This window comes from Hippocampus comes, unplaced genomic scaffold (assembly GCF_001891065.2).
Source record: "Hippocampus comes isolate QL1 unplaced genomic scaffold, H_comes_QL1_v1.1 scaffold72, whole genome shotgun sequence".
Taxonomy (NCBI): domain Eukaryota; kingdom Metazoa; phylum Chordata; class Actinopteri; order Syngnathiformes; family Syngnathidae; genus Hippocampus; species Hippocampus comes.
In genome coordinates this window covers 1,118,851-1,146,678 of record NW_017806030.1, presented here as the reverse complement: position 1 = coordinate 1,146,678, position 27,828 = coordinate 1,118,851, and the positions used below count along the sequence as shown (strand labels likewise).

Here is a 27,828-nt window from a genome sequence, read left to right as displayed (position 1 = left end):
GCCAACAGAGGGAGGAGGCCTTGTTAGGAAATGACGCTCATCACTGGGTGTGACTGTTGAAACTGTATCTGCCCTTTTCGGCAACCGTAACTATGATGCGACCCAGGATTAAAACATGACACCTTTACTTAACAACAGCAATATTAATGAAGTATTCAGATTCAACCAAACCTCTCTCACATTTATTATTTTTTTATTTTTTTTCACTGATGTGATATATGACAGGTTAGCACATTGCCCTCACAGTGCAGAGGTGCAAGGTTCGACTCCGGCCTTCCTGTGTGGAGTTTGCATGTTCTCCCCGTGCCTGCGGGGTTTTTTTCCTCCCACATTCAGAAAACAGAATAAAAAAATAAGAATAATAAATAAAGTCAGAGGAACTGCGAAATATGCATGAGTCACAACGTGTCCAACCTCGTATTTACTATTAAAATGATTAGTTTACAGTATTTCTTTTTTTTAAAAAAACTATCATAGTTATTTGTAAGAAAATATTTACATTTACATTCTGTAGTATAGTATTTAATAATAATTTGAAACAAAAAATAAAGCTGATTACTTCACGGATTTCGCCTATCACGGGTTCTTTTTGGAATGTGAACGCCGTGATAAACGAGGATTCACTGTTTGAAGGTTTATATCATTTGCTTGATCAGAATATACAAATAAAATAAAACTGATAAGCTGCATGCGATGAATTCTTTTATTTCTGTTTATTATCACTATATTTTTGTGACCGGTACATAAATTAGGACACAGTGTGCAGCAGAGGGGCGGGGTGGGGAATCATATTGCGATTGCAACCAAGTTGTATTTCAATCAACTGCATATTCTTTTTACATTTGTATTTCAATCCATCTGGCTAATTTTTACAGTAGCACCAACTCCACCCCAGAACCGGAACGCCGGGTAAAGCGGACCGCTGAACTGGGTCACATGTCTGTGGATGAGGTGAGCTTGTTCATTGGTGATGCGATAAAAAGCCAAAATGCCTGCATGCTGGTCCAGATAGGTTCCAATCCGTCTGCCTTTGGGTGAACCCAGGAGTTTTTCCTGGCCATCGTGCCAGAATGAGAAACCGGTCCCAGACCAGTACAAGCTCCAGGAACGAGGATTGTGGCCCAAACGGCTTTTGTCATCAGAAGACTGGCGATCCATATCCTTGTACGCTACTCCAATGGTAATCTGAATAATGAGAAAGCGGAAATTCTAATTCAAATTTTTCTTCCTGGCAAAAAAACAATTGTGTATCATCCAAAAACTACAACACGGATATTTGTAAACATTTCAGGACTGCCACCTGCTTGGAAAAAAAATGTGACTACATTTTGCTACCCATTTCAGGTAAAATGTGAATAGAGGAATTCATGTTTTCTTTTTCCAATTTGAATAAAGATGGAACCACTCTTTAACCGCAAATGGTTGTCTCATCCCTAGTGCAAAAGTCATCCGCTGTGAATTTTAAGAAGCAGTCAGCTACACCATACTGAACCCCATTTTCAATAGTTTAATAGTTTGGAAGTCTGTAGTCCCCCCCATCAATTCCCCAACGGTGTGGATGATATTTGTGTTTGCTGATGTGTAGTCTAGCTAAGATCACCTTCGAGCCAGTCCACTCCACCTCCCAGTAGTATGGGCTGCCTCCCAGTGGCTCTCTGCAGAGAAGCTGTCGCCAGTAGAGGAAGCGTTCCGGGTGGTCCACTGGGTTCAGGTTCTCTGCACGCAGTGTGGCCTTACGACCGCCCTCCGAAAGTTGTATATGGCGATACACTGTGTTGGGGTCCATTGTGGGCTCAAAGTGAACTGAAGGGTAAAAAAAAAAAAAAAAAAAAATCTTTTTAATTAAGACTATGGAACCACCTAAAGCTCTTCGCAAGGAGTACACTATAGATTCTCTCTTTTACTCTTGAAACTGGAGGAAAAAAATGGACTCACATTTCAGTAATTCTTCTCTCGTCTTTGGTTCTGGGCTTACAAGTCCCATTGTTGTGACAGGAGGTGCTTAGAACACAAAGGAGAGGGTGAATGTGTTAAATGTGGCAAGGTTGTCAAGGGAGCCACTTGCACCTTGTTAGTCACCTTGAGGTTGAGACTGGGGGAATGGTGGAGGCGGTGCTGACGCTTCATTGGCAGAGGCTGAATCAATTCAATGCATCACAAGTCAATTGTACTCAGTAGCAATGAAGAAAGGCATTACAACACCGCAAGGCTTAGCGTTCCGCTTCACATCATACGGTTATGCAGCAACTCATAAAAGCGAATACGCCCTTCACATGTTTGAAATGATTCCATCTTTACATGGTGACAACATTGATTAAATGGCACTTTGCAAAATAGTCTGTGTACAGCTTGTGTAACAGTATGAATCAAATGTTCCCTCAACACACGGCCATCCATGTCTGAACTGTGCATTAAGGTCTGGGAACTTCAGTGAGTACACCCCTTAAAGCAAAAATATCCAAATTGGGTCCCATTATTAATTTTCCCCTTCTATCTTGCAATTGATTAATGTAAGACAACTTAAAAAGTGTATAAAACAAAGGCGGAAGCCAAACAATGTCAATATCTTTGGCATATGGGGAACTGTTTAGTGTTGCAATAAGATGAGAGTAACATGGCTCATGTCTTCAAAAAAATGGTCATACAGTCAAGCGTGTACAGCTTCATGATTATCACTTACCTTGGGGTCGTAGTAAAGGTGCAGGTGCAGGATTTTGCATCTCATACACTACAGGAATAAAAATAAAAACAAGATTTTTAGTGTTTATTGTTTGTAATATTGAGAGAAACTTTGGTGCTGTGCTAATTTACCTTCACCCGTGTTTTGCACAAAGCCATCGGCTGTCATTATGTCCGGGGCCGTGGCACCTTCAGTTTTCGAGGCCACAGGCTCCTCATTCACTACAGCGATAAAAGTCCACTTGATATCAAGAGGGGACAGGAGTGAGGGCGGAAAATCTAAACTGACCTAAAGTGACAAGTTTGGCAAGACTGGATCGGCAGAGTTCTTTTATGGACTCTTGAAGCTCCTTTAAGACCGAGCGGACATCAGCTACCACCGCGTCCTCTTTGCACAGAATCGATTCTTGGGTGCCGTCAGTTGCACCTGCCTTCTCCATCGTGAGGAAATTCTCAACAGGTAACATTAATCACACACACACACACACACACACACACACACACACACACACACACACACACACACACACATTACACTTTGCCAAAACAACAATCGGTTATCTGTAAAAGGTCAGCGAAAACCAAATCAGTGATACAGCGTACCATTTGATGCTCTACTACCTTTAAGAAGCAGATATGGTCCTGCATGTCTGATAGCCTCTTCAGCTCCTCCCCCTTCCAATGAAGCTGTACTATCTCCTGTTCCAGTCTGTGAATATGGCCCTCAATTTGGCTTCCGAAAGATCGCTCATGAGTGCAGAGAAGCTCACCGACTTGAGTGCCGGTGAGAGTAATGACATTGACAAGATCAGAAAACAAATCCAGTCTCTCTTGTTGCATAGCCTGAACCAAAGCCTGGAAATAGAAAGATGAGGAATTGCAACAACTTACATCAATCTATCCATTTTGAATACAGCTTATGTACACGTTTAAAGTTAATGCAAGAGCTTCCCGCCCAGCAGGCCTAAGGTGAAATTGCATCCAAATTTTTGTCACAATAATATGTTCTATGCGCCCCACTACTCTAAAGATGGCATTCTGATTAATATTGGCTTCCCCTGCAAATTGAAAGGTGGATGACATCCTTGCTTTGCCACAACAGGCGTTTGTGATCCAAAGTCAGCCATGAGAATCAATGCACTACCAATGATTTCACTTGAAATGAGATGTATTGACACAATAGACAGACAAAACCGAGGATGTGAAATTTATCCTCAAATATACACATTCGAATGAATCATACTTTGTGTTGACGGGCAACATTCGGGAGTTCCTTCAGAGTTTTCTCTGTCTCCCGGCCTCGCCTCACCACCTCTCCCTGCATCTGAGTGAGCTCTTTCTACAAAAAAATAAAATAAAAAATAGTTATTAGCTGAAGTAATGCACATCAAACGCCATGCTGTCAGTGTTTTCAAAATTCTTCAATTTGCACATACTTGTCTCTCCTTCCTCTCTTCTTCGGGTTTGAGTACACGATGCCCTTTGTGTCCATGTTGGCAACAGACCACACACACACATTCCCTGTCAGTGTGGCAAAACAGATTCAAGGGCTGGTTATGCTGAGGGCAGGGCCTGGCAGCCATGGCGGGAAGCTGAGGATACACACCGCCGTGCCGCGTGCCAGTATCTGGAAGAATCTCCAGATAGATGGGTTCTGATGGTGGAGCGGAGGAACCAGTCGCAGAGGGACTTTGCTTGAGACTATTGGTCCTGAGCTTCTCCATAGCTTCCACGAGGAGTGTGCTCTTTGCCAGTGTAGGCCGAGGCTTGAAGATCTGCCTGCATTGGGGGCAGCTGTACTGGCCCTTGCTGTTCCCTTTGTCCCAATGACTCTGGATACAAGCCAAACAATAAGAATGTCCACAGGGTAGAGTTGCAGGATCCTTCAGGGTCTCCAAACAGACTGAGCAGACAAAGGTCTCCTCTTCAGACCACGCTGAGGCCATTGGGTGCTGTGATGCAAGCCAGAGGTTTGCTTTTCGAGGTAAAAGTTTATCCGAACCCAACTGTTCCCTAAGAGGGACAAAACACACTGGATGAATAAAATACAAAGTTGAGTGATTCACTTGCTGCTTAGAAACTGGAACAGGTTTGACTTGGCGTGAAACTGATAAAACCTGTTCTGAGTTTCTGGAAATGGTCATTTGTTTGTTTTGGGGAATTGTTTGTGGGGAAAAAAGTAAACGGTAATCTGAAAAACTCTTGTTTTATTTTAGTGCAAATAATGAAAATGTTTTTCATGATAGAATAGAATTTCATGTTAGAATTCTCTCTCTCTCTCTCTCTCTCACACACACTCACACACACACACACACACACGTCAAGGCTTCTCTTTCTTTATATTTTGAAATCGTTTTTCATTGTTTTGAAATGCATATCTACAGTATATATTTATATATATACAGTATATATATGGAGAGAGAAAGAGAGAGAGCGAGAGAGAGAGAGAGAGAGAGAGAGAGAGAGAGAGAGAGAGAGAGAGAGAGAGAGAGAGAGAGAGAAATCATAGCACATGTTTGGAAATGACAGTACTTCCAATACAAATAAACTTATCAAAATCGGTTGCGATATGAGAAGGTTACGACTTAATATCATTGTAAATGCATTGCCGTTGATAGCAACGCTGTCCCTCCCAACATGGCCGCCACATTGGCACGTCCGTAGGGCGGGCTGCAACGGCGCGCTGGTTTATCTTATCTCGGCGTTCGACTACTTTTGTATCATCCATTCATTCATTTACATTTTTGTACAACATCTCGTTTTATTTTTGTGTTTTTACATCCTTATCCATCTTTACACGTTCTTTTTCTATTGTATTATCCTTCCTTATGACTATGCGGTATGAAATGTGCTATGAAAATAACGGTGACTTCAATATGTTTTTAAACCAGCTTTGCGTCATGACTGCGCAGTAATGGCAACAGTGACGATCTCGAAGCTCCGCTGCGCCATCACTATTAGAGTTGCAGTCGTCTAAATGCTGTGGATTCAACTTTCAACGAAGGTGAGTTTCTTTCCAAATAAATCCTCTTCTCCGGTATGATTTTTGCCGACTATGCAGCCTTACGCGGCATACAGGAACCTTGTTACACGTCACCTTACGTTTTGTAATTACTTCCAACAGCTTCACATCATGCTAACGCATTATCCAGCTACCTGACATGAACTTGGTCGCCGGATTAGTAAACACTGCATCTATTTTCGTCAGTAATTGTAGTCGTGTGATTAGGTGGGAATTCACACACGTACACGCCGTTTTTGCGGACATGTCCGCATTACGTACACGAATTGGATATATTTTCTGGCTGTGTAAAGGGCAACCCCAGAGCACCACCAACGGGCTTTGAGAGTTCAACTCACCTCTTCCGGAAGGACGTGCATTCGGTTGTACCAAGACGTTCATTCATGTTCTTATATGATTGCTTGACTCGCTGTAGTTTGTTTAGCAACGCAAAAAATAATGATAATAATAAAATAAAAACCGTACTCGCACCCTATACTTAGAGCAGACGCAAAGATACGGGTGTAAACCAAAATATTGATTCTCCACCTTCACTGACGTAAAAGTCAAAAGTACAGACAACCAATAGCTTAACTGCAATTAACTTTACCTCTCAATATTTAAGTCATCCGCAGAGTTTAATATATATAATGAAATATAATATAAACGATAATAATATAAACTAATATATATGTTGTTTTTTTTTTCTTGTTTTTACAGAATGTTTTGGGGCTCATACCTCGTGACCAGCTCTTGTCCGTTAAGGTCACATCTACGACTGAATGTGTCTACCTGTACCCACGCTCGATGGCTTTTGAATGGATTTAGGCTTGAAGGCGTCAATGGAAAACGGACATTATGGTTACTCTCCACAGAGACTGCATCCTGTCCAACAAAACCATCTCTTTTTAACTCACAATGTGACAGTGAAGTAAGGGAAGAGGCCTCATTACGAAACCTGAAATCCACAGATCCGGCCAAGTCTCCTTCGAAGCACAAGAAAACTGTGAATACTCAGGACCGCTTATCAAGCACAACTTGCCATCTACCTCGAAGCAGATTTGGGGTTATTTGTCATGCTTTACACAATTTAAACAATACAATTTACTGTCGTCATTCCTGCTTCAGAAAGATGACAGCTGTTAGCGCTTTGCAGTGGTTAGAAAATGTTCACAGTAGAGTACAAGCCTACAGCCTCTCTTCTCATCAAACCAGAGCAGTTCATGGAGTCTGGAGTCAGTGTCTCGCTCTGGAAAATGAAAATAGGTGTCGACGGGACCTGGCGCCCAATTTGAAGATGTATAATGTGGAGACGGGGAGAAGAGGTCAGAGCCAAGGAAAGAATCAGGGGAGATGGGCGTCCATTCTGGTGTCACTCTGCAGTGTAGGGGGAGAAGCAGCATTTCTCTTCACGCTGCGCTCCAGCATGTTGCAGGGCAGGCACAAGGGAGATGTCAGGTTAGTAGCAGCAAGTGGGAAATCTTTCGCACACAGCATGTCCTCATTTCCGTATCTGTGTAGCTTTGCAGGGGGAAAGAGTGACCCGTCAGACAGTGATGTGGTGGCCACTGCGCTGAGGGAGGCCAGGGAGGAACTTGGCATTAACGTGTCAACAGAAAGTGTATGGGGAGTCCTCAAGCCTCTCAGGGACAAGGTGAGTTTTAAGGAAGACAATTTAGATTTACATTCATGTGGGACACTTGGAACAAAAACGGCTCACAAACACATCTTCTACCCATGGGCTGTTGAAACTGACTTTAGTATCCGTCTACTCGATCTGTGCCCCAAATGGGAACTTAGAACCAGATTTCCACCTATCGGGCCAAGTTATCAAAGCTGTAACAGTCATTATTTAAATGCGGACTCCATATGAGTTGTGTGAAAGCGTGCCCCCACTTGATGATGACGCTTTATCATGTGACTTGTGATTTGACCTTTTCTCAGTCAGGGATGTTGGTGGCTCCTGTGTTGGCTTACGTCGGCCCTCTTGAGGAGCTGTCCTTCAAACCAAATCCCGGAGAGGTAAAGTCATGCTGTACATTGCCGCTTACTGAATAGCCCCAGGTGGCTCTTCAGTACAATATGTTTTTTTTTTCTTAACTCCTTAAATGCTGTCCACACTGCTGCACAAGTCTACCCCCCAAAATACCTCCCATCCAGAGCACATTTTAATAATGTCAAAAATGAAACAACAGCTCACATTTTTTGTCTCCTTTTTTTTTAAGACATTCTCTTTTTGTCCTTGGTTTTCAGGTGGAGGAGATTTTTAATTTGTCTTTGTCCCATTTATGTGACCCTCAAAACCGCGGGTACACGCACTTTCGCACAGGGGACAAGTATGGATACACCCTGCCAGTGTTTCGTAATGGGAAGCATCGTGTGTGGGGCCTCACCGCCGTTGCCTTAGATCAAACCCTAAAACTTCTGATTCCGTCACATCTGCAGTGAAGCTCATTCATTGTTTTGCTCAGAGTTCATATTTACTAATGTGCAATCAAGCTTCAACTGTTTGGTTTTTTTTTCTGGACATTTTTACTTGTTTTGCCAGAGTTTCTTTGATTGAAGTCAACCACATGCAAGCAACAGTTTTATGAGTTGTGACACATCTTGCAATAAGGTCATCTGCTGACTGATGGAATGGAATGAATTGATTAAATGAGTTCCCATTGGTTGTATAAGTTAATAAGACAATTTGTGTGCTCAATGATTCACAGCTATTTATTTTCCCTGATAGTGTTTTTTACCTCACATAAGCTCAAACCTCAAACCGTTTAAGATCATATATCACGATGTGGCATGTTCAAGCACAAATGCATTAAAGATCATCTGAACACATTTTCTGCGTGTCGTTTTTATTCCTCATACTTTAAATGGTGCAAATAGACCAATTGGAATACTGTACTGGACAGGTTTTGCAGATAAGAGCCCAGCCGATATAATCATCGGAATTTCAGTGGATATTCAAGTTTGTGTTTGTCTTTCTGGGGGTTGCGGGGACTTTGGTCATCTAAGTTTTTTACCTTTCCCAAAATGACTTGACTCCTTTGGGCTCCTGTTGTTTTTAGTGCTGTACCTCATTGTGAGGACTCCAATTTTTGCACTACTACATCGATGTTTAATTTTAAGTTAACGTTGAACTGGATTGTGATGAACATAGATGACAAACTTTTTTTTCAGCTGTCGTTTTTGATGTGCACTATGAATACAATAGAGTTTGTAATATCCGTGGATTTGGTGTTTATCAGTGCCTTTCACGATTACAATAAGCTTCTGCGAGGTTGCTGTCTTTCAAACAATCACTGGCCAGGATGTAAATGACAATATCAGAACTGCGGGAAAGCTTTTGTATTCACTTAAAATCTGTCAGTCCTCAAGCTTCCAACCAGACCCCAAAACAATTAAAACCCTCTTTTTTTGTTTTTTGGTGTAGTGATCAAGGCAGTGAGCACTCCATGGGGTCCTGTGTGTCGGGCAGGAGGTGACAGTTGAAGGGCCAGCTGAAGGAGAAAAGGTCCAAGGCTTGGCTGCACTGCTGCTCAGCCGACAAGCAAACAGAGCGGCAGGGTTGCAGGACGCCTCCATGAGGGCTGCACTGCGGCAAGAACATCCCACAAATGAGTTTCCGCAAGGGCTCGAAGCAGGCTAGCTCCATCAAAACCTTTGCCAAGACCACAGAGGAAAGAGTTTCAGATGAGATGCACTTCTGTCCTGGAACCTGAAGTCTTGACTGAGGCGTGTGTTCAAAGTGGCCTAAGTAGCGCCTACTGTGACAAAAAAAGCTAAATTTAACGAGAATGCAGTGGTAGCCGAGATACCCTGTACTGTCGCAGAAGTGTGGCAGCTTCTCTCTGATCGGCGATGGCGAGCCATATGTTGGGGAATGAGGTGAGGTTGTAACTGAGACCCAGACACATCTCCACGTCTATTGACTCACACGGTGAAGCTGGTGGCATTGAGAAAATAGCTTATTCCAGCAAAGTCAAGACCTCTGCTCAAAAGAATTACAAAAAGGTCAGGGTTCACATTTTCGGGGGACAGAAACCGGAGAAACAAAAACAAGAAAAAAAGTATGTGATTGTCACAGACTCTGATCGAGGTCAGCGGTCGTATTTACTCACTGAAGGGAGGGTAGGTGGAGTTGCCACAATCCTGTTCATCTGCTCCATCGGGGCAGTCATTCCAGCCGTCACACAACCACTGTGGATGAAGACACTCGCCGGTACTGCAGGCAAACTGCCTCGGCCCGCAAGTCCCTTTCAAAATCCAAAGACAAGAAACTAGTCAATTAATTGATCAAACACTTGTCGTGAGTGGCAATACACTTCCTTGCTCGAGAACCGGAGCAAGTTAGAACAGCTGGGCATACGCGGTCCAGTTTCAGAAAAGATGAAAGTAAGTTCTATGTACAGCACAGGTGTCAAACTCAAGGCCCGGGGGCCAGATCTGGCCCGCCACATCATTTTATGCGGCCCGCGAAAGCACATCAAACATGTCAACTTCCATGATGCTTGCTAAATTCTCAACCAAAATTTAAAATTCGCATATGTAAGAAATAAGAGACATATTGTCAGCATTTTCTTATGACCAAACCCCTTCATTACAGTAACTTAAACAATCGTTGAATAAACCATTATTATTGACTTTTTTTTATGTGGTTTCAGTCATAACAGCCCTCCAAGGGAAACGGTAACTAAAATGTCGCCCACGACAAAAATGAGTTTGACACCCCTGATGTACAAAATATGACTTTGAGAGGAAGAACTCACGATCCAGCAGGGACACGGACTGATACGTCGCGTTAAAGCCGCTGTCAGCCACTCCCTCGTCAGCCACAAACAGGACAGTCATGTGCTGGCCGGACGAGGTCAAATCTGGTGGGAGGGTGGTGCCACAAAACCTGTCACGGAAAACACACAATTACGCAACCCGGAATCATCAGGCTATCACGTTGCAGGTGACAAAGGTAAGGGAAGTGAAACAAGCACGTAAGGTGCACCAAAGTGTTGAGGGGAGAGACTCTTCGTCAACCAGGACACACTCGACCACTTTGGATTTAATGAATGGTCAGTTTAATACCACAATACTGATACGTGTTACCTTCCCAGAACTCTACCAGCTCCAGCGTCGCTGCCATCATGCACCTCCACATAGTCAAACTCGCACACGTCCTGAGCCTCCAGACTGAAGTTTTTAAAGCGCAGCATGACGACGTGACCCTCCTCAACAGCTATGTGCCATACACAAAGCTAAGGGCAAACAAGGGCATGTAGGATAGCTGGAATGGTCTTTTAATGTTTTTTTTTTTTTTTTTTTTTTTTGAAGTTAGGTTACCAGAACAGAATAGTGAATGTACCTGCTGGTGAGGGTATGGGCTGGGGTGGTTTGGACTTGCCAGGAAGCCGTATGGCCCAATCTTTTGTCCGCCACATTCTGTGGATAAACATCAGTGGCTATTCAGGAATTACGGAATTACCACCATTATGAAGGCTCGCATTCTATTAGTTCACCACTAGATGACGCTATTCTACACACGGTATCTTGAAGGAATTTATTGAGGCTACAATACTGTGCAAAAGTCTTGGGACACGAGTTTTGTTTTGGTGGTGTCATTGCGCAAACCTAAATCGTTGGAAATTAAAAAAAAAAAAAACAACAACAACAAGGTCATCAGTGTCCCCCCTCTGACAGTTTGGAAGGTGTCGTCACTTCATTTGCCAGAAACGGATTCGGATTCTGCCACTCTATCGTGTAAATTCTATCTTGGCAGAGTGCATGTTAAATCACAATAGAATAAATGAATAAAGTGTTTATTGAACAATCTGTCACCACTGTGTTTATTGCTGCAGTTGGCTTCATCTTTTTGGTCATGGCAATTGGGATGGCCGTCACACACAGACGCAGGCAGCAGACAGCGACCACCGTCGCACATGAACTCATCTCTGGAACAACTTTCTTAAAAACAAGCAACACAACCGCCCATTACGCAAACGCACGCGGCACTTATGCATAGTGCATAGAGGCAGGTAACAAATCAAAGGAGGCGCTTTCCTTTAGTCTGTTATCATGCACACAAACCACTGACTGTGTCCAGGCAGCAAGGCCCTGTACTGTGCTGAGAAGCCATTGCCTGCAATGCTGCCATCAGAGCGGAACGTCACCCATACTGTGCTGCTGTTCGTGTTGACTGTTGGTGGAGCCACGGCACCACAGAACCTAAAGGAGGGACACAAACAGCCTTCACGCAACATATGTGAGTTCTATTCGTGCAGTGCTGTACGTGTTAATTATGGTCCACTGACCTCGTGACCACGGCGTTGTGCTCCACATGCTCCTGTACCTCCAGCCAGTCAAACAAACAGGGAGCCGGACCCTCAATATTCAAAGAGGACACATGGATTTGAATAAAGTGAGGGGGTGTGGCTTGAATGACCCACACGCATAAGGTGTTGGGGGGATAGGAGCCCGGGTGGTTTGGGGAGCTGAAAAAACCTTCGGAATCAGTCAAAACTCCGCCACAACCTGAAAGGATGCGTAAGCTGTCGGTCCCGTAACCAGAAAAGTAACAGCCTTTATAATAATGAGGAGATGTTAGCGAGCATATGTTTGTGTGTCCTACGTGTTTCAATCGTGGGGATGCTCGCAGGGTGGGGCACTGGCAAACTATCCTGCGGGCCTCCGTTTGCAGGACCGGAGGGTAATTCGCCACCTTCTGCACTCAACGGGTCTGGAGGGCTGGTGGACAATAGCTGCTCGTCAACCTCTTGACTTTTTATCTCTACGCCCAGAACAGAATGCAATTCAAGATTATAACGACTTCTTCATTGTGTAGAAGAGTGAAGATATGAAATGAAGGTAAACCAATCATTGGGTAGGCTACTTAACAGGAAATTACAGGAGGTAGAGAAAGGTGAAATCGGTTTAAAATTCCAAATTCCTCTTTAAAAAAGGTAAAAGGCGGAGAATTCACTGGAAATGAAAGGAGCCCCGCAACAAAAAACTTCCTTGGGATGGATCATCTTTGTGACAAATAAGAGCGGCAGTACAATAACTTTGCATAGAGAATATATATTTGTGATCAGGTGCCAAATTATTGGACAACTATAAATTGAGAAGGAGCAGACACTCACGTGTGAGGATGAGGGCCAGTGTCAGGCCGAGAGCCGCAACCAGGAGCAGGGCAGCAGCAAAGACCACCACCTTCCCCCAGCCACAACCTGCATTCCGCAAAGGAAGAGCACACACCACGAAGAGACCTCACCCTCGGCCTGAACGTTTACACAAAAACACTTTTTATAGGGACTGTGGCAAGACGTGAACGATTTTATTTTATTTATTTATTTTTTAACAATTCTTATATATGAAGGAGTTGAATTGAACAACAGTAGTCTATAGTACCACTCAAACAGTTTGCGTGTTTGTATGCTAAAATACACAGGCGATTTGACGCATGTAACACACGTTTTTTTTGTTGGTTTGAATCTTTATTTACTTGCAACGCTACCAGTTGTGGGTGGTTTGATTGGCTCAGGGGTGGATGTGGTCATTCGAAATCCCTCCCGCTCCTCTAGCTCCCCCTCCAGCTCAAAGGCAGGATTGCAGAACACATTCTTGGACAAAGGACGACAGAAAATATGCAATTGTACACAAACACTGGAAACGATGGTTCTACCTCCAATATCGTTCTTAAATTGTTCGATAAAGGGGGCTGTGTCATATTTGTCACCGTCAGAAAGATACTGCAAAAAGTTTCGAACAATTAGCTTAGACATAAAGTTGCTAAATAAGTAAATATTAAATCAATACCTCCCCGAATCTGATATTCAATCACTGTAAACAAAATTCTCTGTCAACGCATTCATTTTCTTTTTACAAAGGTTGAAAAATACATCCAAGGCACTTAAGCAGACAATATTATCTGGGAATTTCTCCATTCTGAGACAAATAAAGGTTTTCTTATCTTTCTCATCTTATCTGATATTTCAGAACATTAATTCAAGTGATCTTATCAAAGTAAGCAGCATCACCATCATGATGGACCTTTCTCACCCTGTAAATGTCTGAGGCGTCTGAGTCAATGACAACTTGGTTGAGAGCCGACATCTTTGGTCCGCTGCTCCTCTCTTAGCGAACCCAAGCACACTCCATGTGTCCATTAGAAAATGTTAAAAGAACTAGTCCAAATGTAGAGCTCCAGTGATGAGAGTCCTTGCGAGCATCAGAGGAGTGCAAGGTTGGCTATCTGTCAACATGTTCCAAGTAGAAAAGTTAAAAATCTCAAAACCTCCGCAATATCCGCACACTTCTCATGGTTTGTGATTTTGGCGAGAGAGAGAGCGAGAGCTTCCAAAATACTTTTTAAAACTCTTTCCCAGTGTTGAGCAAAGCTGAGTCAGCTGAGAGGACTAAGCCCTGAAGCAAGGGGGGCACGGAAAGGTGGGGCTAACCGTTAAACCCCAATAATCTCCGATTTGCTAAAAATCACCTAGTATGTTTTATTCACGTGGCGGATTAAAGGCTTCAATACGGGGCAGGTGTGGACAGAACCATTTGGTGTAAATGACATGGAATTGTACGCGAAAATCTCCACGTGTCCTATCTCAGCCAACCCTACAAAGTTATGTCACTTGACTTCAATGTATGTGTATTACAATACATATCCAATCTATTATTCATAAATGTTTTGGTCTTATAGGTTAAGCTTACATTAAAATAGAGGCAACCGAACCATGAATTGAGAAATGACAGTTTATTTATAGACTTCCATTAGAGTTGTTAACTTACTAAACACTCTGACTTGCAGTCTTTTCAGCATTCACGACAACATACACAAGATTCAAAAGCGCAAGTGTGGCGTAAACGTATGTCAGCAAGTCATAAACAGTAAGCCAAATCTGTGACCGTACCACCTCAACTTTTCATCAAACAATATGCAAATATTAAGCAGCAAACTTACCTTGATAATAAATAAATAAATACACATATAGACACACATACAGTATATGAAAGAAAGGCTTTTCTTTCCTTTCCACTTCCCCACTTTTCACGTTTCATAAAACAAAATGTACTTTGTGCCACTGGCAAGTCATACCGACAGTTTTAACAAACATGGCATAGTGATTTTAGGGAAAATTGCAAACGCCCCTTTTAAGTCACGAAGACTGGAAAACCAGCCTCAATTGTGAAGTAAATGTTCACACTGAGATTGTTCAAATCTACATTCTTTTTGTCGATATGGGTTCATCCATTGAAGCTTTCCGTTTCCGCAGGTTACGTTGGGGTTCACCTGAGCGTAATGTACTTTCACCTGTTCCTTCGCCATCCCGTCCCTCTTCATTTGCCGGCGACTCAGTTGAGAGGCTACTGGAACAGAATGCCCTCTGAGTCCCGACTGCGCGTACCCCATTTTCTATCACTCTTGTCAGGACATTGATGGCTGCCGTCAGGTCAGATACAGCATTGGCTAGTTGCCTGGTCTGTGCAACAACGGCCTGAGTGTCCCTTCTGGATGCACGCATGACAGAGGACACAGCTCTCACCTCCTGTACAATGGACTGTAAGCCATTGTGAAGTGCTGCAGATTGATTTTTCTGTTGCTGTAGCAACTCCTTGTCTATGTCCTCATAAGGTGGATCCTTCTGTGGCTCTGCAGAGATGCCAGTTGGTGACTTTGGCTGACTAGAGTGCGGCGCTGATTCTGGAACTTCTAACGTCGTCTCTAAAAAAAAAAATAATAATTTGAATTGAATAGGACAGAATTGTAAGGACAAGTGCGCTGAAAAGATTGACCTATCAAGTCGTTATTGCACAAAATTAACATGAACATATGTGCAGTAGACAATAACTGTACGTGCAGCTAAGCTTGAGCAAACGGCAAATTCAACATCCTGCGAAATCATGAAGACAAAAAATGAACTTAACATGGGCCTGCCTGCCTACCTTTGCGTTCCGTTTTTGGTTCAAGGATGTCAAACTCTTCGATTCCAATGATGTTCTCATCACAGAAGGTCAACTGCAACTGCTCCAAAATCGCAGACAGAGGTATGTCTTGCACCGGTCCCCCAACTGTTTTATTGGCAGCCGATTTGTTCTGAGCCATTTTTTCTTTTGTTCTTCTTCGGATATCTTGCCATCTCTTCTTAACCTCATCGAGCGTTCTTCTTGTTTTACTTACAGCATTGACTTTCTTACAGATTGTCTCCCATATTGCGTTTCTTCTGCTTATATTCAGATTTCTTTGCTGCAACTCACCAATATGCTTGTTGGCCTCTTCTACTAACACCGCCAACTCCATCACTCCAAACTTCATTTTGCGCTTGCGGTTCTCTTCCAAAGTTTCCATGCTGAAAACTATCGGAGCTACCATTGGCGCAAAACACTAGCATAGCGTCGGAGTCGCCATCGGTGTCGCCAACTTGTTTAGCGACCAGAGACTCCGCGTTCTTCTTCGTGTTACTTCTTCTTCTTCATTACTACGCACTACCTTTACCTAGCGCCCCTTGTGTTCACCCTGAGACACTACAGACGCTCTCTACCATTTTTGGCTATAGCAAACAGCGCGCCGAATATGAGTGAGTAGACGCGCAATTTTAAATTTTAGATTGGGGCATGTGGGTGTGAACCTTTATAGACGACAAGCGCAAACTCCCGCCGACAGCGAGTGTAATCTGATAGATTAAAATTTAATTCACGATGGTGGAATTAGAAGTGCTAGTAGAAAAGGCAAACCAACCTGTGGATATATTTCACCACATTTGTTATGACCCCCGTTGAATCACACACAATATGCATCCTTATAGAATGTGTGCGTTTGTTTTACTGTTCAGGACGCTATTCAACAATGCATACATTTAATCCAAATGAAACAAACATTGCATACATTTAAAGAAGCCGGAAGCCACATTTTGTACAACGGGCATCACGGTAACAAAATCCGTACTTGCCAATTACCCAGCAAGATATGAAAAGAGCTGTCCGGTTAACCCATACGAGCGATTAATTGAAAAAAAAAATTAAATTGACAGATTCATTGATTGTTAAGAGAATAATTGCAGCCCTACTGTACTTATTGTCAAAGTATGACAGCAAAGCTCTTACAGTCAGGTTGTAAGACATGTATTTTATCAAACAAATAATGCACTGCAATATGAAGCTGTTCATTCCGCACACTCTGCTTTAATCAACCTTGCCATTTTTTCTTTGTGTCTTGCTTTCTGGCACAATCCCACCACTCACATCTTAGCCGTTTAGAATCCGATTCTTTCGTTGTTCATAAATGTGTTTGTGACCATCAGCCTTCAGAGAATTGTCGGAATAAGATTTCTGATTGGCTGTCTTTAAAGTCAGGGACAAAGTGGATGCTGAGGATCTCGGAGAATCCCTCAGAGAGAGCAGGTGCCACGAAGTGTTTCCTGTTCGTCAAGGGAAAGCAAGAGAGACAGAGAGAGTTCATTAGAAAGGACTCACACACTGCTGGAATAAAAGAGGGAAAAAAAAGATTATTGTTCTTGTCTGGTGTTACTCACTTATAGCTTTGGAAAACAATGTCACTGACTTTGTCATGTTTGCTGTCTGAGGGCGCCATCTCGCGGAACTGGTAACAACAGTAACAACAAAGCATTAGGAAAGAAAATGTAACAGTTTAATCAACAGAACACACGTGACAGCGTGGAAAGGTGAATCATACTCTATTGTTGTGTTTGGCTTGTTCCAGAGTGGCTGAGAAGTGAAAACAGCGACAGGATACACCTGCGGCCTTGGCCACATCCACGTAACTGAAAAAGATAAAGGGAATCTGAGCTTACATAAACACAAATGATTCATTTAACCGTGGCATCCAGTGATAACAGCAGTCTGATGCAGCCAGTATAGAAGAAAAGTATGATCCTTTTGAATTTGCTGATGGATGCTTTACATTGTAGTCGACAGTAATAAAGAGAAGAGAGTATTGTGAGAAAGCTGCGTTGTGGGCTACCGTTTGCGAGACTCGGGGTCTGGGTTGGTGTTGTCTACGGCGACGCTGCGGCCCTCCTGCAGAGCACGCTTACATGCTGCCACACAGTTCTGCCACGAACCAAGCGTGTCCTGAAGAAGACACACACACACACATTTCACAACGGCGCTAATTTGCCCGTCCAATTTAAAAACACTGTCCAGTTTAAGACCCAAGTTCGAGACTGTTGGCTTAAAATAAGGATACAGGGGGGCCCAGGTCCGCAGGATGGGATGGACCAGGGCCACTGGAACCAAAAACCATCACTTCTGTCTACTTTTCATTGAAATTCAAGAAATGTTGTGCCATCCAGGTCTTGATTTCCGCCGGACAGGATAAAAGTGGTCTCAATGAGAAAGCGTATTTTTTGCTCAGTGGGACATATATATGACTGTCATCCACATAGCAGTGGAAGGAAATACCATGTTTCCTTAAGATGGAGCAGATACAGTGAGAACACTCGTGCGTCAGAGCAACCAAGAGCAGTGGAAGGAAATACCATGTTTCCTTAAGATGAAGCAGATACAGTGTGAACACTCGTGCCTCAGAGCAATCAAGACTAACACAAAAGGTTCCATCAGCTAAATAGGACCTAAACCACTCAAGGGCGCTACCGCCAATGGCCACCAGGTGCTGCAAACGAGCCAATAGAATACTGTGATCCACTGTATCAAAAGTTGCAGTTAAATCCAATAAAACCGGAATCTCAAAGGTTTGCCTGTATCATGAATCGAGGACCTCCTGTAAATGTAATTTGCAGTGAGTTTTGAGGATAATTTTCATTGCAACACTATATAACCACAGAGGGGTATAAATATTGTCTAGAATTTTGCAGGGGGCACACTGACTACTCACCCTGTTGATGTACGCATAACCCTTTGGGATGATATGGGTGTGGAAGAATGTGGACTTGCCCGCTGGGAAAAAAAAAAAGCCATGCGATTTGGAGAATGCCGTTGACTGATGCAGGCTCGACACACAGAGAAACATTCGCAGCATTTACATACATGCAGGGAAACCCACAGCCACAATGACTTCTGTCGTGCTCGAGGTGAGAGACGCAGACGGCGGGTCATATAGCCTGATGCTGGAGTCCAGTTTTCTCTAAAACGCAGATTTCAAATTGCAAACAAATCTAGATAATTTGGATATGTGCAATATATCTGGTATTGCCTGCCATGTAGCCGATCCTCACATTTTTAAAATCACTCACAGGGTCAAATTGTGGTAGACTATAAGGGGCGCTCTTCCAGCCCAGGAAGTACTCCTCTGGAGTGTGAAACTGCAGACTAAGATTCAGGGAAAACTGCAGACATGAAAAATAATTGTTTTAATTAAAACAACAACAACAACAAAACATGCAGAGTACAAAGCGGTCTAACCAGTCGGTCACTGCAGGAGAAGTCCTTCTTCTTCTTCCCTGGAGCCCAGTTCTCAGGTCTACCTGCAGCATCTTTAAGGAAAAATAAGAAGATAACTTTGGCTGCTGGAATATGCTCCAGAATGCAATTCTGCCACTGTCTTGTTGATTGTTATATGCTAATCTAACTTAGTTGCATGTAAAATCAAGTAACCAGTAACATCACTAAGTTACTTTTTCAAGGGAAAATGCGGCCACACTGCTGATGAAACTATATACGTACTATAATGCTGACAAAGGATTAAACACTTCCTATACAGGCTCACCTCCAACATAAAAACTTTGTGTCTTGTCCACAGGAACGCCATCATTTGCCTATACAGGAAACAGTGAAATAATACAACAAAGAGAACAAACTTCAAAATGCACACACACGAGTACATGCTATGTACTATAGAATGGTTTCAAAGTACCACGCAAGACTGATCTGAGTTGTTGCAAGACATCCTTTTAGTGTCGACTTCAGTTTTTCGTCTGATTGAGCTTGACTGTCATGTACCTTTTCACACAGGTGATTCCACATTCCCACTGCTGGCTTCCTGTAGATTCCTGGACCAGCTGCAACAAACACCTTTGAAATAGACCAAAATTCACACATCAACTTTGCGGGCACAAAAAAAAAAATGATGTTGCACATTGAGCATATTTGACGATAAAGCTTGATATGCCTTGACTTGACATTTTAACTGCACGACCAACAAGAACATCGCTCTAATTTTGAATCCAGAATGCATTCAGACAGCTCATTTTACTTTATTTGCCAACCAAAAGGTACATGCAGTAACACGATTCTCAGTATGAACCACATCCAAAAAGTATTTTCCACAATCTACTGGCCAATAAAAACCCAAGAAAATCATTGAGTGCAAAAGCGAGTTCAAACTGGTGCAAGCAAGGTATATCTAATCAAGAGGTCTGTAAAGGCTGTAGACCAATTGTCAATAATATTAGGTACATTTGTACAATCTAGAGTGATCACCAACATCGGCAATATGAAACATTGAGCCTTTAAAAATAATGCTTCGTTTTGGCTGATTCAACACTCTAAATTGTCTCTAGGTTTGAGTGTGAACACGAATAGTTGTATGACTATGTGTGCCCTGTGATTGGCTGGCAACCAGTTCAGGGTGCACCCCGCCTATTGGAGCAGTTTTTGTATTGCGTCATGCAATGTGGCAATACCACCACTTGGGCAATTGATGATGCCATCAGTAGGTGTGCCCACATCAAACATGAATTCTGCACAGGTGTGTGGGAACGCCGGTCATACCGTTTTCAACCGCACGAACTGAAGGAATAAAATTGGGAACACATGATTTCAGTATGATTTCTGATGTTTTATTTTACATTTGTTGTTGCCGTGAAAGTCGTATCAAACATTGGAGTCTGCTATGCGAGTGATGTTGTGCGCAAAGGTCAGAAGCAGGAGAACCGAAACCTGCTCATCTCCACTTGGTCTCAAGTTATCTGCAGTCGGCGATCAGATCTGAGGAAACTGCCAGAGGCGACCCTCCTGCATTTCTGATGATGCTGAATTGACATATTAAAAGTGTTTATCAGGTATATGCATTTTGGTGTGGGTGTGTTAGAATGAACAACGATGATGTATTTTGGTTTAATAGTTTAAGGTGTGGCCGGTTTGCTGATGACACCAATTCCTCCTAAGAGGCCTCACCTTTATGTAACCTGGGGATCTCTAGAGGAAATAAATGATTCTTAGCTGCTGAGTATAGCTGAGAGAATTGTGCACAGTCCTCTTCTATTCTCCTTGCAAGCGAAAATGACATATGGACGTTTTCTCTCATCATTTGTGTACGTGCATAAATGTTGTTTGAGCAATGAACCTGACGCGAACCCACGAACAATAAAGGAATGATAAGAGAAAATTGTATAGACTACTGCAGGCACGCTTATTATTTTGATTTTGAAGCCCCCCTCCCCTTTTTTTAACCTCATTTCATGGCATGACATTTGGACTGAAATGTCTACGATTAAGATGAACCCTTGACTGTTTGACACCACCAACACAATTTTGCCATCAACATCAAGTTTCATCGAATCCTATCAAACAACAACTTCAACCGATGGCGAGTGCGCGTTGAAATTTTCCTTCATCAGCGTATGACTGAAAACTTGCCAAAACGCCGCCTATTACGCGCAGTCAGCCGGGATAGGATCCAGCATGCCTCGCGACCTTTGTGAGGATAAGCGGATGCGAAGATGGATGGATCATTGTGGGTATTGTTTGCACTGGTGCAGAATCTTTTGATCATGCATTTGAATTCAATCTCAAATGGCCACACGCTATTTCAGCCGCAGTTGTGGAACGTCTGTGGGTATTGTTAGTCCTGCCTGTTCAAAGGCCAGGGACCGAAACTTTACCTGCACAGGCAGCTCCAGTGTGGCGAGGATGTCCTCCACTTTCGACTTGAAGACTTCTGGTCTCAGTTTTCCTCTGGCGATCCCCATCTGATTGGTGAAAAACACCACCTAGACGAAAAGGGGTGCGGCAAGGGGGAACCAACACTAAAATTTACTGTTTTAATAGGTTTTAATGCCTGTGGTTTATCTATAGCTAATACCCTAACAATATGTCAAGTTAAAATCATTTTGCTTCCCCCCACCTTGTATCCTTTCTTGGTTAAGCTGGCCAGCCGAGGCGGAATTTCAGGGTAGAGTATCCTGTTCAATGATACACAGAAACGAGACAAAACCTCATCCACTTGGGATGTTTGATGATTCATTTTGAATTCGGGAGGCTTCAGGAAAACAGACATACTTCCAGTCATCCGGTGCTGTGGGAAAGACTTTGCCTGATTTAGTGGTGATAATGCAGCCATCAATGTCAAACCCAGCAATCTGGAGATGAAGACATTGCAACAATGAGTATTATTAATAACACTAACATTTGATACCATGTGTCCTGACAGATGGACAAAACTAGGGAACGACCTAATTTGACAACATAAAGTGAACATTTCATGCTGAAAAAATCCGTTTCAAATACACATAAATAACATTTCATATGTTTTAATTCAGTTCAATAATTCCAATGTTGTACTCTTAAATGTAAAAAATGTTTTATTTGGGTTTTTTTTTTTTTTTTTTTTTTTAAGGTTGGCATATCCAACTAGGGCCCACCTTGTCACTCCCTCTGACACCTGCTGCAGTGTAAAGAATGAGGTTGCCAATTTGCTGCCAAGTGCTCTTTACACAGGCCGAGGAAGAAGAAATTGTAGGTTGGGCTCCGGTTTCTGCTGGGCTCCTGTTCCGTTTCTCATTCATGGCTGACTCTGCCAACTCCTGGAGCTGCCTGAGCTTTTCTTCTGCTCGTTTCTCATTCTCATCTTCGCTCACCTCCTCTCTATCCCATTCACCCGAGGCCTCATTTCCTCTTTGGCGCTTCGCATCAGGATGCCCTTTCTCTGGGCTAAGCGGCCTTTTTGATGACTGGAAAGATGAGAGTCACAAGTCTGCCTCCAATATGCAGTTAAAAAAATAAACAAATTAGTTTACCTTCATGGGAGAGGTAGGAAAGAAATCCTTTATACTGCGCTTAGGTGGACTCCACGGTGAACTTTGTTCATTCCCATTCTTACCACTTTTTGTTTTGTTCGAATTGTTGAGCTTTCCTTGTACCGTAATGAAAGAAGGTCCAGCAGAGCTCGAGTTGAAGCACACTTTGAATGGGTATTCATGGTTGACCAGGTAGAGGGTGTCACCATGACTGAGTTTACCAGAATGGCCACGGCTAAGCTTCTCACTCTCCAGGAAACTGGGATTGGGACCCAACTGCGAAAGAATACCAATATCGTGTTATAGATTTTATTCAGTTATCAAATGTATAAAATTAAGGGTACATAAAGGCAGTGCAATATCACCACTTGTTTGGCCACAATGACACTTGAGGCGAAGATAAAAATGAGCTGCAGTCTTACAAGAGAGGTGAACTGTTCTTCAAGAATAACAAAGCTACAACTGCCGCCTCGAAAGTGTTTTGTTTTCGTACCTGAGTGACAACCACATCCTGGTCTGCAAAGCAAGCCACCACCTTCACTGAAAGAAACATATGACTGTCAACCACGCAGAATCAAACACACTAACAAAAGCCGGTGATATGTATTTTCAATTGCAGTTCAGGCTACCGTAACGCTTGTGTTTAAACAAATTCAAATTTGTGTTCCTGTTTGACAAAATAACCAAAAAAAAAAAACCCACACACAATTCCAGTCCCAATTAAATGCTGTTTTAAATGTTGATCAGTAGCCTTCAAGCCAACCACAATTAACGCCGTGAAACACGACACATTATCCATTTGAAGAGCAATGCAGAGAAAGCATGAAACGCGCGAGTGTTAAAATCACCTTGGTGTCTTGAGCACTTTTTGTCGACGACTCCGGTATCGGGTCCACGACCCAACAACACGGCTCGTCCATCCTCCAGAAGGATTTGAGCCCCAGATGAACTAACCAAAACGCACGACATTTCAGCAACGCAGCCCCAAAATGAAGACTAAAGTGGCGAAGATCTAGACGACAACATTTGTATTCCAAACTTGAAGAACGGTCGGTTGTTTTGAGCAAAACTTGAGTGTGAACTGTCGGCTGTGCTTGTTTGTCTCATCGGTCCTTCCCAATAACAGTTCCACCCTGAAACGTGTTGAGTTGCTATGTTCCGACCGCGAAAACGTTTCGGGTATTCCAAGAAAAACATAATTAAGATAAATTGTTTGGTTTACAATCTTTTTTTTTCTTTCTTGCGTGGCATTCATTGTTTATAAATATTTAAAATATACCCTGTATTTTGGTCAAACGACATCAACGTTACAGTTTTGTTCAGTGCGCGTCGAGATTCTTACTTCCGTTGAGATCTATCTGACACTTAAATATGACTGACTTCCTAACTTTCTCTAACGAGGAAAAGAGGATGAACAAGACAAGAGGAATCGGTTAGCTAAGTAAGTAGGCACTTGTTTTGAGTAGTTTCACGTTTCTTTTTTTTTTTTCTTGCAAATCTTGAGCGTTTAACCTTGATAACAATTACAGTTTGGTACGGGGCGACATTAAAATAACACCAACAACACTTGCACGCACCTTATTTACCTCACTTGTGAAGTAATAATGAACTGTTTTGATCTCTTTTGTCAGAGAGGCATTCATTTAATAAGACTCTACTGTGTGTTGATATAGACCTAATTGCAGTCCGGGCTTTTTAAAAATTCTCCATTTGTGTTTGGACTGCGGTGTTGGCCAACCTTGGGAGATCTTACTTTATTTGCCTTACCTGGCTTACATCAAAATAAAACTGGATTAACAGGTTCAACAGGGTGTATGGCTCGAAGAGAAAAAGATAAAACGTAAAGAATCTTCAGCTGAGAGACATGTTATCATCCAATTGTGTTTGCTCCTGGTCTTCGTCAAAAGCCTCTGAGTGGGTTATTCGCCCCTGACGTCCCGCCTCTATTGTACTTCTTCAGTATAAAGTACAGTGGGCCGACACACTTTCAGCTCCTTGGCTTCAGCTGCAAGCTCTCAGGTAAGGATATGACTTTTTGTGAGAGTGTGTGGACTTTGGTGTCACTTGAGAGAGAACTACTAAATTACTTTTCTGGAATGCTCGTGGTTGATGTGATGTAAGATTTAACAATATCTTTAATCTATGAGAACATTTTTTAATTCACTTTTCCTGTGACTGAAATTAATTGCAGAGATTCACTTTACACCATGGCGACCCAAAAAAGTCAAAATGAGGGAGCATTTTTGTCCCTGATGAGTGGTGTGAGAGAGCTGGACCTCCGTGGCCCTTGTGTTCCCAGTGCCCTCCTTCTGACTGGAGAACATGCATTTCCCTTGGTGATGAACAGCCAAGGCCAGGTCCTGATGGCTGCCTCCCAGTATGGCTCAGGAAGAATTGTGGTCCTGGGACATGAAGGGTACTTGACAACATTTCCTGCTCTGGTAGAAAACGCAGTGACTTGGCTGAAAGGAGATGGCTCACGCAACCTGTCAGTGGGGGTCAACAAGAGTGTGAAGGCAGTGGCTGATAGTCTCAACAGATCCAGAATCCAAACTGAAGTTGTGCAGGCATTCCAGAGGAATCTGAATCTTGGTGTTTATGTAACAGACGCCTTAAGCCTGAATACAGATGGGAAGGACTTGGTGGCATTTCTGAAAAACGGCGGAGGGGTGTTGATTGGAGGGCAAGCCTGGAGTTGGGCCGCAGACCACCCAAAGGAGAACACACTGCTTGGGTTCGGAGGGAACAAAGTGTCTGCTGTGACCGGCATCTACTTCTCTCAACATCCGGGTGAAGCTGAATTGTTGCCTGTCTACCCTCAGATTCCAGCCTCATGGTTGCGTGTGGTGTATGTAAATCCTAAGATTATTATATAGTAAAATGTTCTGGAGACTGGATTGCTTGTGGATTTGCATTATTATGACTAGCATAATCATATTTTAGACCTCTCCAGTCTACATAATTTATTATACTTTTGCAATTTTGATTATTTCCATACCTCTGTCAAATTATCCTTGATCTTTACTGTTTACATTTCTAAGTGAAATACAAAAGAACATCTTATTCTCAGAGGCAGCGCTCAGATTACTACTGACAAATAATACTGACAATAAAATCACATTTTACTTTGATTTCATGGTAACTGTGAGGGCCAGTCAGAGGCCAAATGTGGTCCACTGAAATGTTTCTTTGTTCTTAAAATGCAGACTGGACAAGGAGTTTGAAGATGACCTGATATTCTTACTTCAGGGGATATCTGAGTTTGACATTACCGGTGGCGCGATTGCTTCCGAGATTCTGGTTCATGGACGGCTGGCCTTCCCTATCGGAATGACAGAAGATAGACGGCCATTTCTGGCAGGCACCTATTATGGGCTTGGACGTGTTATTGTTGTGAGCCATGAAGCATATCTGGGTCGAGAGGTAACGTTAATAAACATTGATTATGTCAATTTTGTGTATTATTACGCGTCATTTCAAATAGAACCGTGTGCCGATCTGCCAAATGGTGTCAACAACATAAAAATGTGATGAACACACATTTTGTTCGGTGTACCACAGGAGCTGGCCCCATTTTGGACCAATGCTCTTCACTGGTTGGATGCGGGGCGACGTGGCACTGTGGGCGTCCTGCAACATAAAGCCCTCGACAATCTCAAGAAATCTGGGTTAAGGTGTGAGAAGAGCGACTTCAGGAATGACCTGAGTGTGTTTGTGTGTTCGGCATACAGTGACAAACACGCAGAAGAAATCCACAACTTTGTGGCAGAGGGAGGAGGTCTGCTGATTGGTGGCCATGCTTGGTACTGGGCACAGTCACACAAAGGCGGAAATCCCTTGACAGAATTCGCAGGTATTACGCTGCACCACAAGAGTGATGAGGTTCTTTTTAGCTCCTGTTGTTGTATGTTTGATAATTTCTGAACATCCTAATAGAAACTGGTTGTAATTGCAGGGAACAAGATCCTGAATAAAATGGGCTTGAGCCTTTTGCCTGAAACCATTGGGGGCGGTCGCTTCAAAGCTCCTGTACCCAGCCAGACTGGCAAAGACAGCTACCATTTCTGCCACCTTTTGCAGCGTTTTGCCGCTCATGTGACTGAGGGAGAGGATCTTACCAAGAACGAGGAGCAATGCCTTAAAAAGTTTGGCAAGGACTGTGCCTCCTTCTTAAAAATGCAAGCCCATGATCGCTGTTCATACGCTCAGGTCTTGTCCACCCTTACGCACGTCCTGAAGAAATCGGGCATGCCTCAGGTAGACATCTCAAGGAAAAGCTCTGTGTGCTCATCAGGTTTTTGATTGCTGATGTTTCTTGATGTACAGATATGATCGATCACATACTGTCAACGGATAGACCTTTCATGCACTACATTTAACCACCACCCCAATGTTTATTTATTTCTTATTTATTTTAAGGTGTGTGACACCTGCCCAGTGAAAAGTCCCAAAGACCATCTGCTGCTCAACATGGGTTCAGAGGTCTTTAAGGTTTGCCCCAATCCTGACAGCCTGTTGCCTTACCTCATCAATGAGAACCCCCTGTTGCCCGTTGTCTATAATCACAGGGTCACTTTGAATGTCAACACAGCAGGTACGGCCTTTTTAGTTTGACCATTCGAAGGTTCAACCTTCAGTGCTATCTTAAATTGACATTATTGTGTGTTTCTATTTATGCATTAGACAGAGAAGAGTGGGTCAGTACCGGGCTCTACCTTTCTCAAGGCATGAAAACCTATATGGCAATGCCTGGTGAGATTGTCAACAAGGGATGGATGGTATGATACATGAATAAACACAAACTAATTGTTCTTGTTTGGATTTATTGTGTTTCAGCTGGGATAAGCGCCAGCTCATCTCATATCGTGATAATGACAAGTGTTGCCATGGATAGATTTACAGAAAGAATTTCAACGTGCATTGCTTCATAATGGTGTCTGTAAAAATCGTTTCTATTCCATCACAGGTCCAAATCGGTTGTCAAACAGACTATCTTAAGGCTGAGGAGCTGAAGAGAGCGCCCAATGTTCATGAGCAATTTCCCATTGACAGTGAGATGATGCAGGTGTGGAACTTGTGGGGAGGTCTCATCTACTTGGTGGCCCCACCTAAAACCCAAGTGGGAGGGGTACAGGTCATAGTGCAGGTAGCTGTGCCGGCACCTTATTATAAATCTGGTGAGGATGATGTCATTGGTTTTGTCTGACTTCACTGTTCCCCCCC

General features: G+C 43.0%; 6 protein-coding genes across 14 annotated transcripts in view; 2 read left to right on the top strand and 4 right to left on the bottom strand.

Annotated features, from left to right (window-relative positions):
* Nucleotides 1-682: 682 nt before the first annotated feature.
* ftr86 (finTRIM family, member 86) lies at nt 683-6,101 on the bottom strand. 3 transcript variants are annotated; one of them, XM_019892675.1, is made up of 11 exons: nt 6,040-6,101; nt 4,116-4,692; nt 3,923-4,018; nt 3,301-3,534; nt 2,969-3,131; nt 2,812-2,901; nt 2,681-2,728; nt 2,080-2,136; nt 1,936-2,001; nt 1,601-1,803; nt 683-1,185 (listed from the first exon to the last, which is right to left on the bottom strand). In XM_019892675.1, exons 1-11 carry the CDS (start codon nt 6,084-6,086, stop codon nt 850-852), a joined length of 1,917 nt encoding a protein of 638 aa, XP_019748234.1. In that variant the 5' UTR covers nt 6,087-6,101; the 3' UTR covers nt 683-849. The 3 variants fall into 3 exon arrangements, with proteins under 3 accessions (XP_019748234.1, XP_019748235.1, XP_019748236.1); XM_019892676.1 differs by having other exon boundaries at nt 2,969-3,113; XM_019892677.1 differs by lacking the exon at nt 2,080-2,136.
* On the top strand, nt 4,574-8,515 carry nudt8 (nudix hydrolase 8). Of its 2 annotated transcripts, XM_019892683.1 has the most exons (6): nt 4,574-4,663; nt 5,571-5,683; nt 6,401-7,138; nt 7,202-7,334; nt 7,625-7,702; nt 7,934-8,515. In XM_019892683.1, the coding sequence occupies exons 3-6, from the start codon at nt 6,402-6,404 to the stop codon at nt 8,126-8,128; spliced, it is 1,143 nt and encodes a 380-aa protein (XP_019748242.1). In that variant the 5' UTR covers nt 4,574-4,663; nt 5,571-5,683; nt 6,401; the 3' UTR covers nt 8,129-8,515. The 2 variants fall into 2 exon arrangements, with proteins under 2 accessions (XP_019748242.1, XP_019748243.1); XM_019892684.1 differs by lacking the exons at nt 6,401-7,138; nt 7,202-7,334.
* mfrp (membrane frizzled-related protein) lies at nt 8,417-14,306 on the bottom strand. Of its 3 annotated transcripts, XM_019892680.1 has the most exons (13): nt 13,727-14,306; nt 13,170-13,287; nt 12,808-12,894; nt 12,297-12,455; nt 11,980-12,199; nt 11,763-11,893; nt 11,507-11,632; nt 11,034-11,110; nt 10,778-10,926; nt 10,447-10,577; nt 9,799-9,933; nt 9,496-9,623; nt 8,417-9,338 (listed from the first exon to the last, which is right to left on the bottom strand). In XM_019892680.1, the coding sequence occupies exons 1-13, from the start codon at nt 13,778-13,780 to the stop codon at nt 9,114-9,116; spliced, it is 1,740 nt and encodes a 579-aa protein (XP_019748239.1). In that variant the 5' UTR covers nt 13,781-14,306; the 3' UTR covers nt 8,417-9,113. The 3 variants fall into 3 exon arrangements, with proteins under 3 accessions (XP_019748239.1, XP_019748237.1, XP_019748238.1); XM_019892678.1 differs by lacking the exon at nt 13,727-14,306 and having other exon boundaries at nt 13,170-13,507; XM_019892679.1 differs by lacking the exon at nt 13,727-14,306 and having other exon boundaries at nt 13,182-13,507.
* Nucleotides 14,307-14,708: 402 nt separating this feature from the next.
* On the bottom strand, nt 14,709-16,172 carry LOC109529352 (myb-related transcription factor, partner of profilin-like). 4 transcript variants are annotated; one of them, XR_002170822.1, is made up of 3 exons: nt 15,929-16,172; nt 15,617-15,698; nt 14,709-15,395 (listed from the first exon to the last, which is right to left on the bottom strand). XR_002170822.1 is itself a non-coding variant. In XM_019892686.1 (3 exons), exons 1-3 carry the CDS (start codon nt 16,041-16,043, stop codon nt 15,038-15,040), a joined length of 663 nt encoding a protein of 220 aa, XP_019748245.1. In that variant the 5' UTR covers nt 16,044-16,167; the 3' UTR covers nt 14,709-15,037. The 4 variants fall into 4 exon arrangements, 3 of the variants coding, with proteins under 3 accessions (XP_019748245.1, XP_019748246.1, XP_019748244.1); XM_019892686.1 differs by having other exon boundaries at nt 14,709-15,094; nt 15,217-15,395; nt 15,617-16,167; XM_019892687.1 differs by lacking the exon at nt 15,617-15,698 and having other exon boundaries at nt 15,929-16,168.
* Nucleotides 16,173-16,510: 338 nt separating this feature from the next.
* Nucleotides 16,511-23,785, bottom strand: pnkp (polynucleotide kinase 3'-phosphatase). Its single transcript, XM_019892681.1, has 17 exons — nt 23,454-23,785; nt 23,099-23,145; nt 22,606-22,881; nt 22,231-22,539; nt 21,869-21,948; nt 21,714-21,771; nt 21,472-21,579; nt 19,589-19,660; nt 19,356-19,404; nt 19,052-19,122; nt 18,883-18,975; nt 18,677-18,773; nt 18,525-18,586; nt 17,652-17,761; nt 17,364-17,451; nt 17,203-17,270; nt 16,511-17,088 (listed from the first exon to the last, which is right to left on the bottom strand). The coding sequence occupies exons 1-17, from the start codon at nt 23,572-23,574 to the stop codon at nt 16,968-16,970; spliced, it is 1,830 nt and encodes a 609-aa protein (XP_019748240.1). The 5' UTR covers nt 23,575-23,785; the 3' UTR covers nt 16,511-16,967.
* Nucleotides 23,786-24,501: 716 nt separating this feature from the next.
* LOC109529339 (TRPM8 channel-associated factor homolog) overlaps nt 24,502-27,828 on the top strand; it is a 4,843-nt gene continuing 1,516 nt past the window's right edge. The window contains exons 1-8 of the mRNA XM_019892668.1: nt 24,502-24,624; nt 24,797-25,453; nt 25,812-26,028; nt 26,167-26,458; nt 26,561-26,862; nt 27,025-27,199; nt 27,289-27,383; nt 27,572-27,805. Of these exons, the coding sequence (XP_019748227.1) occupies nt 24,813-25,453; nt 25,812-26,028; nt 26,167-26,458; nt 26,561-26,862; nt 27,025-27,199; nt 27,289-27,383; nt 27,572-27,805 (1,956 nt within the window). The 5' untranslated portion in view covers nt 24,502-24,624; nt 24,797-24,812. The remainder of the gene's footprint in view (nt 24,625-24,796; nt 25,454-25,811; nt 26,029-26,166; nt 26,459-26,560; nt 26,863-27,024; nt 27,200-27,288; nt 27,384-27,571; nt 27,806-27,828) is intronic.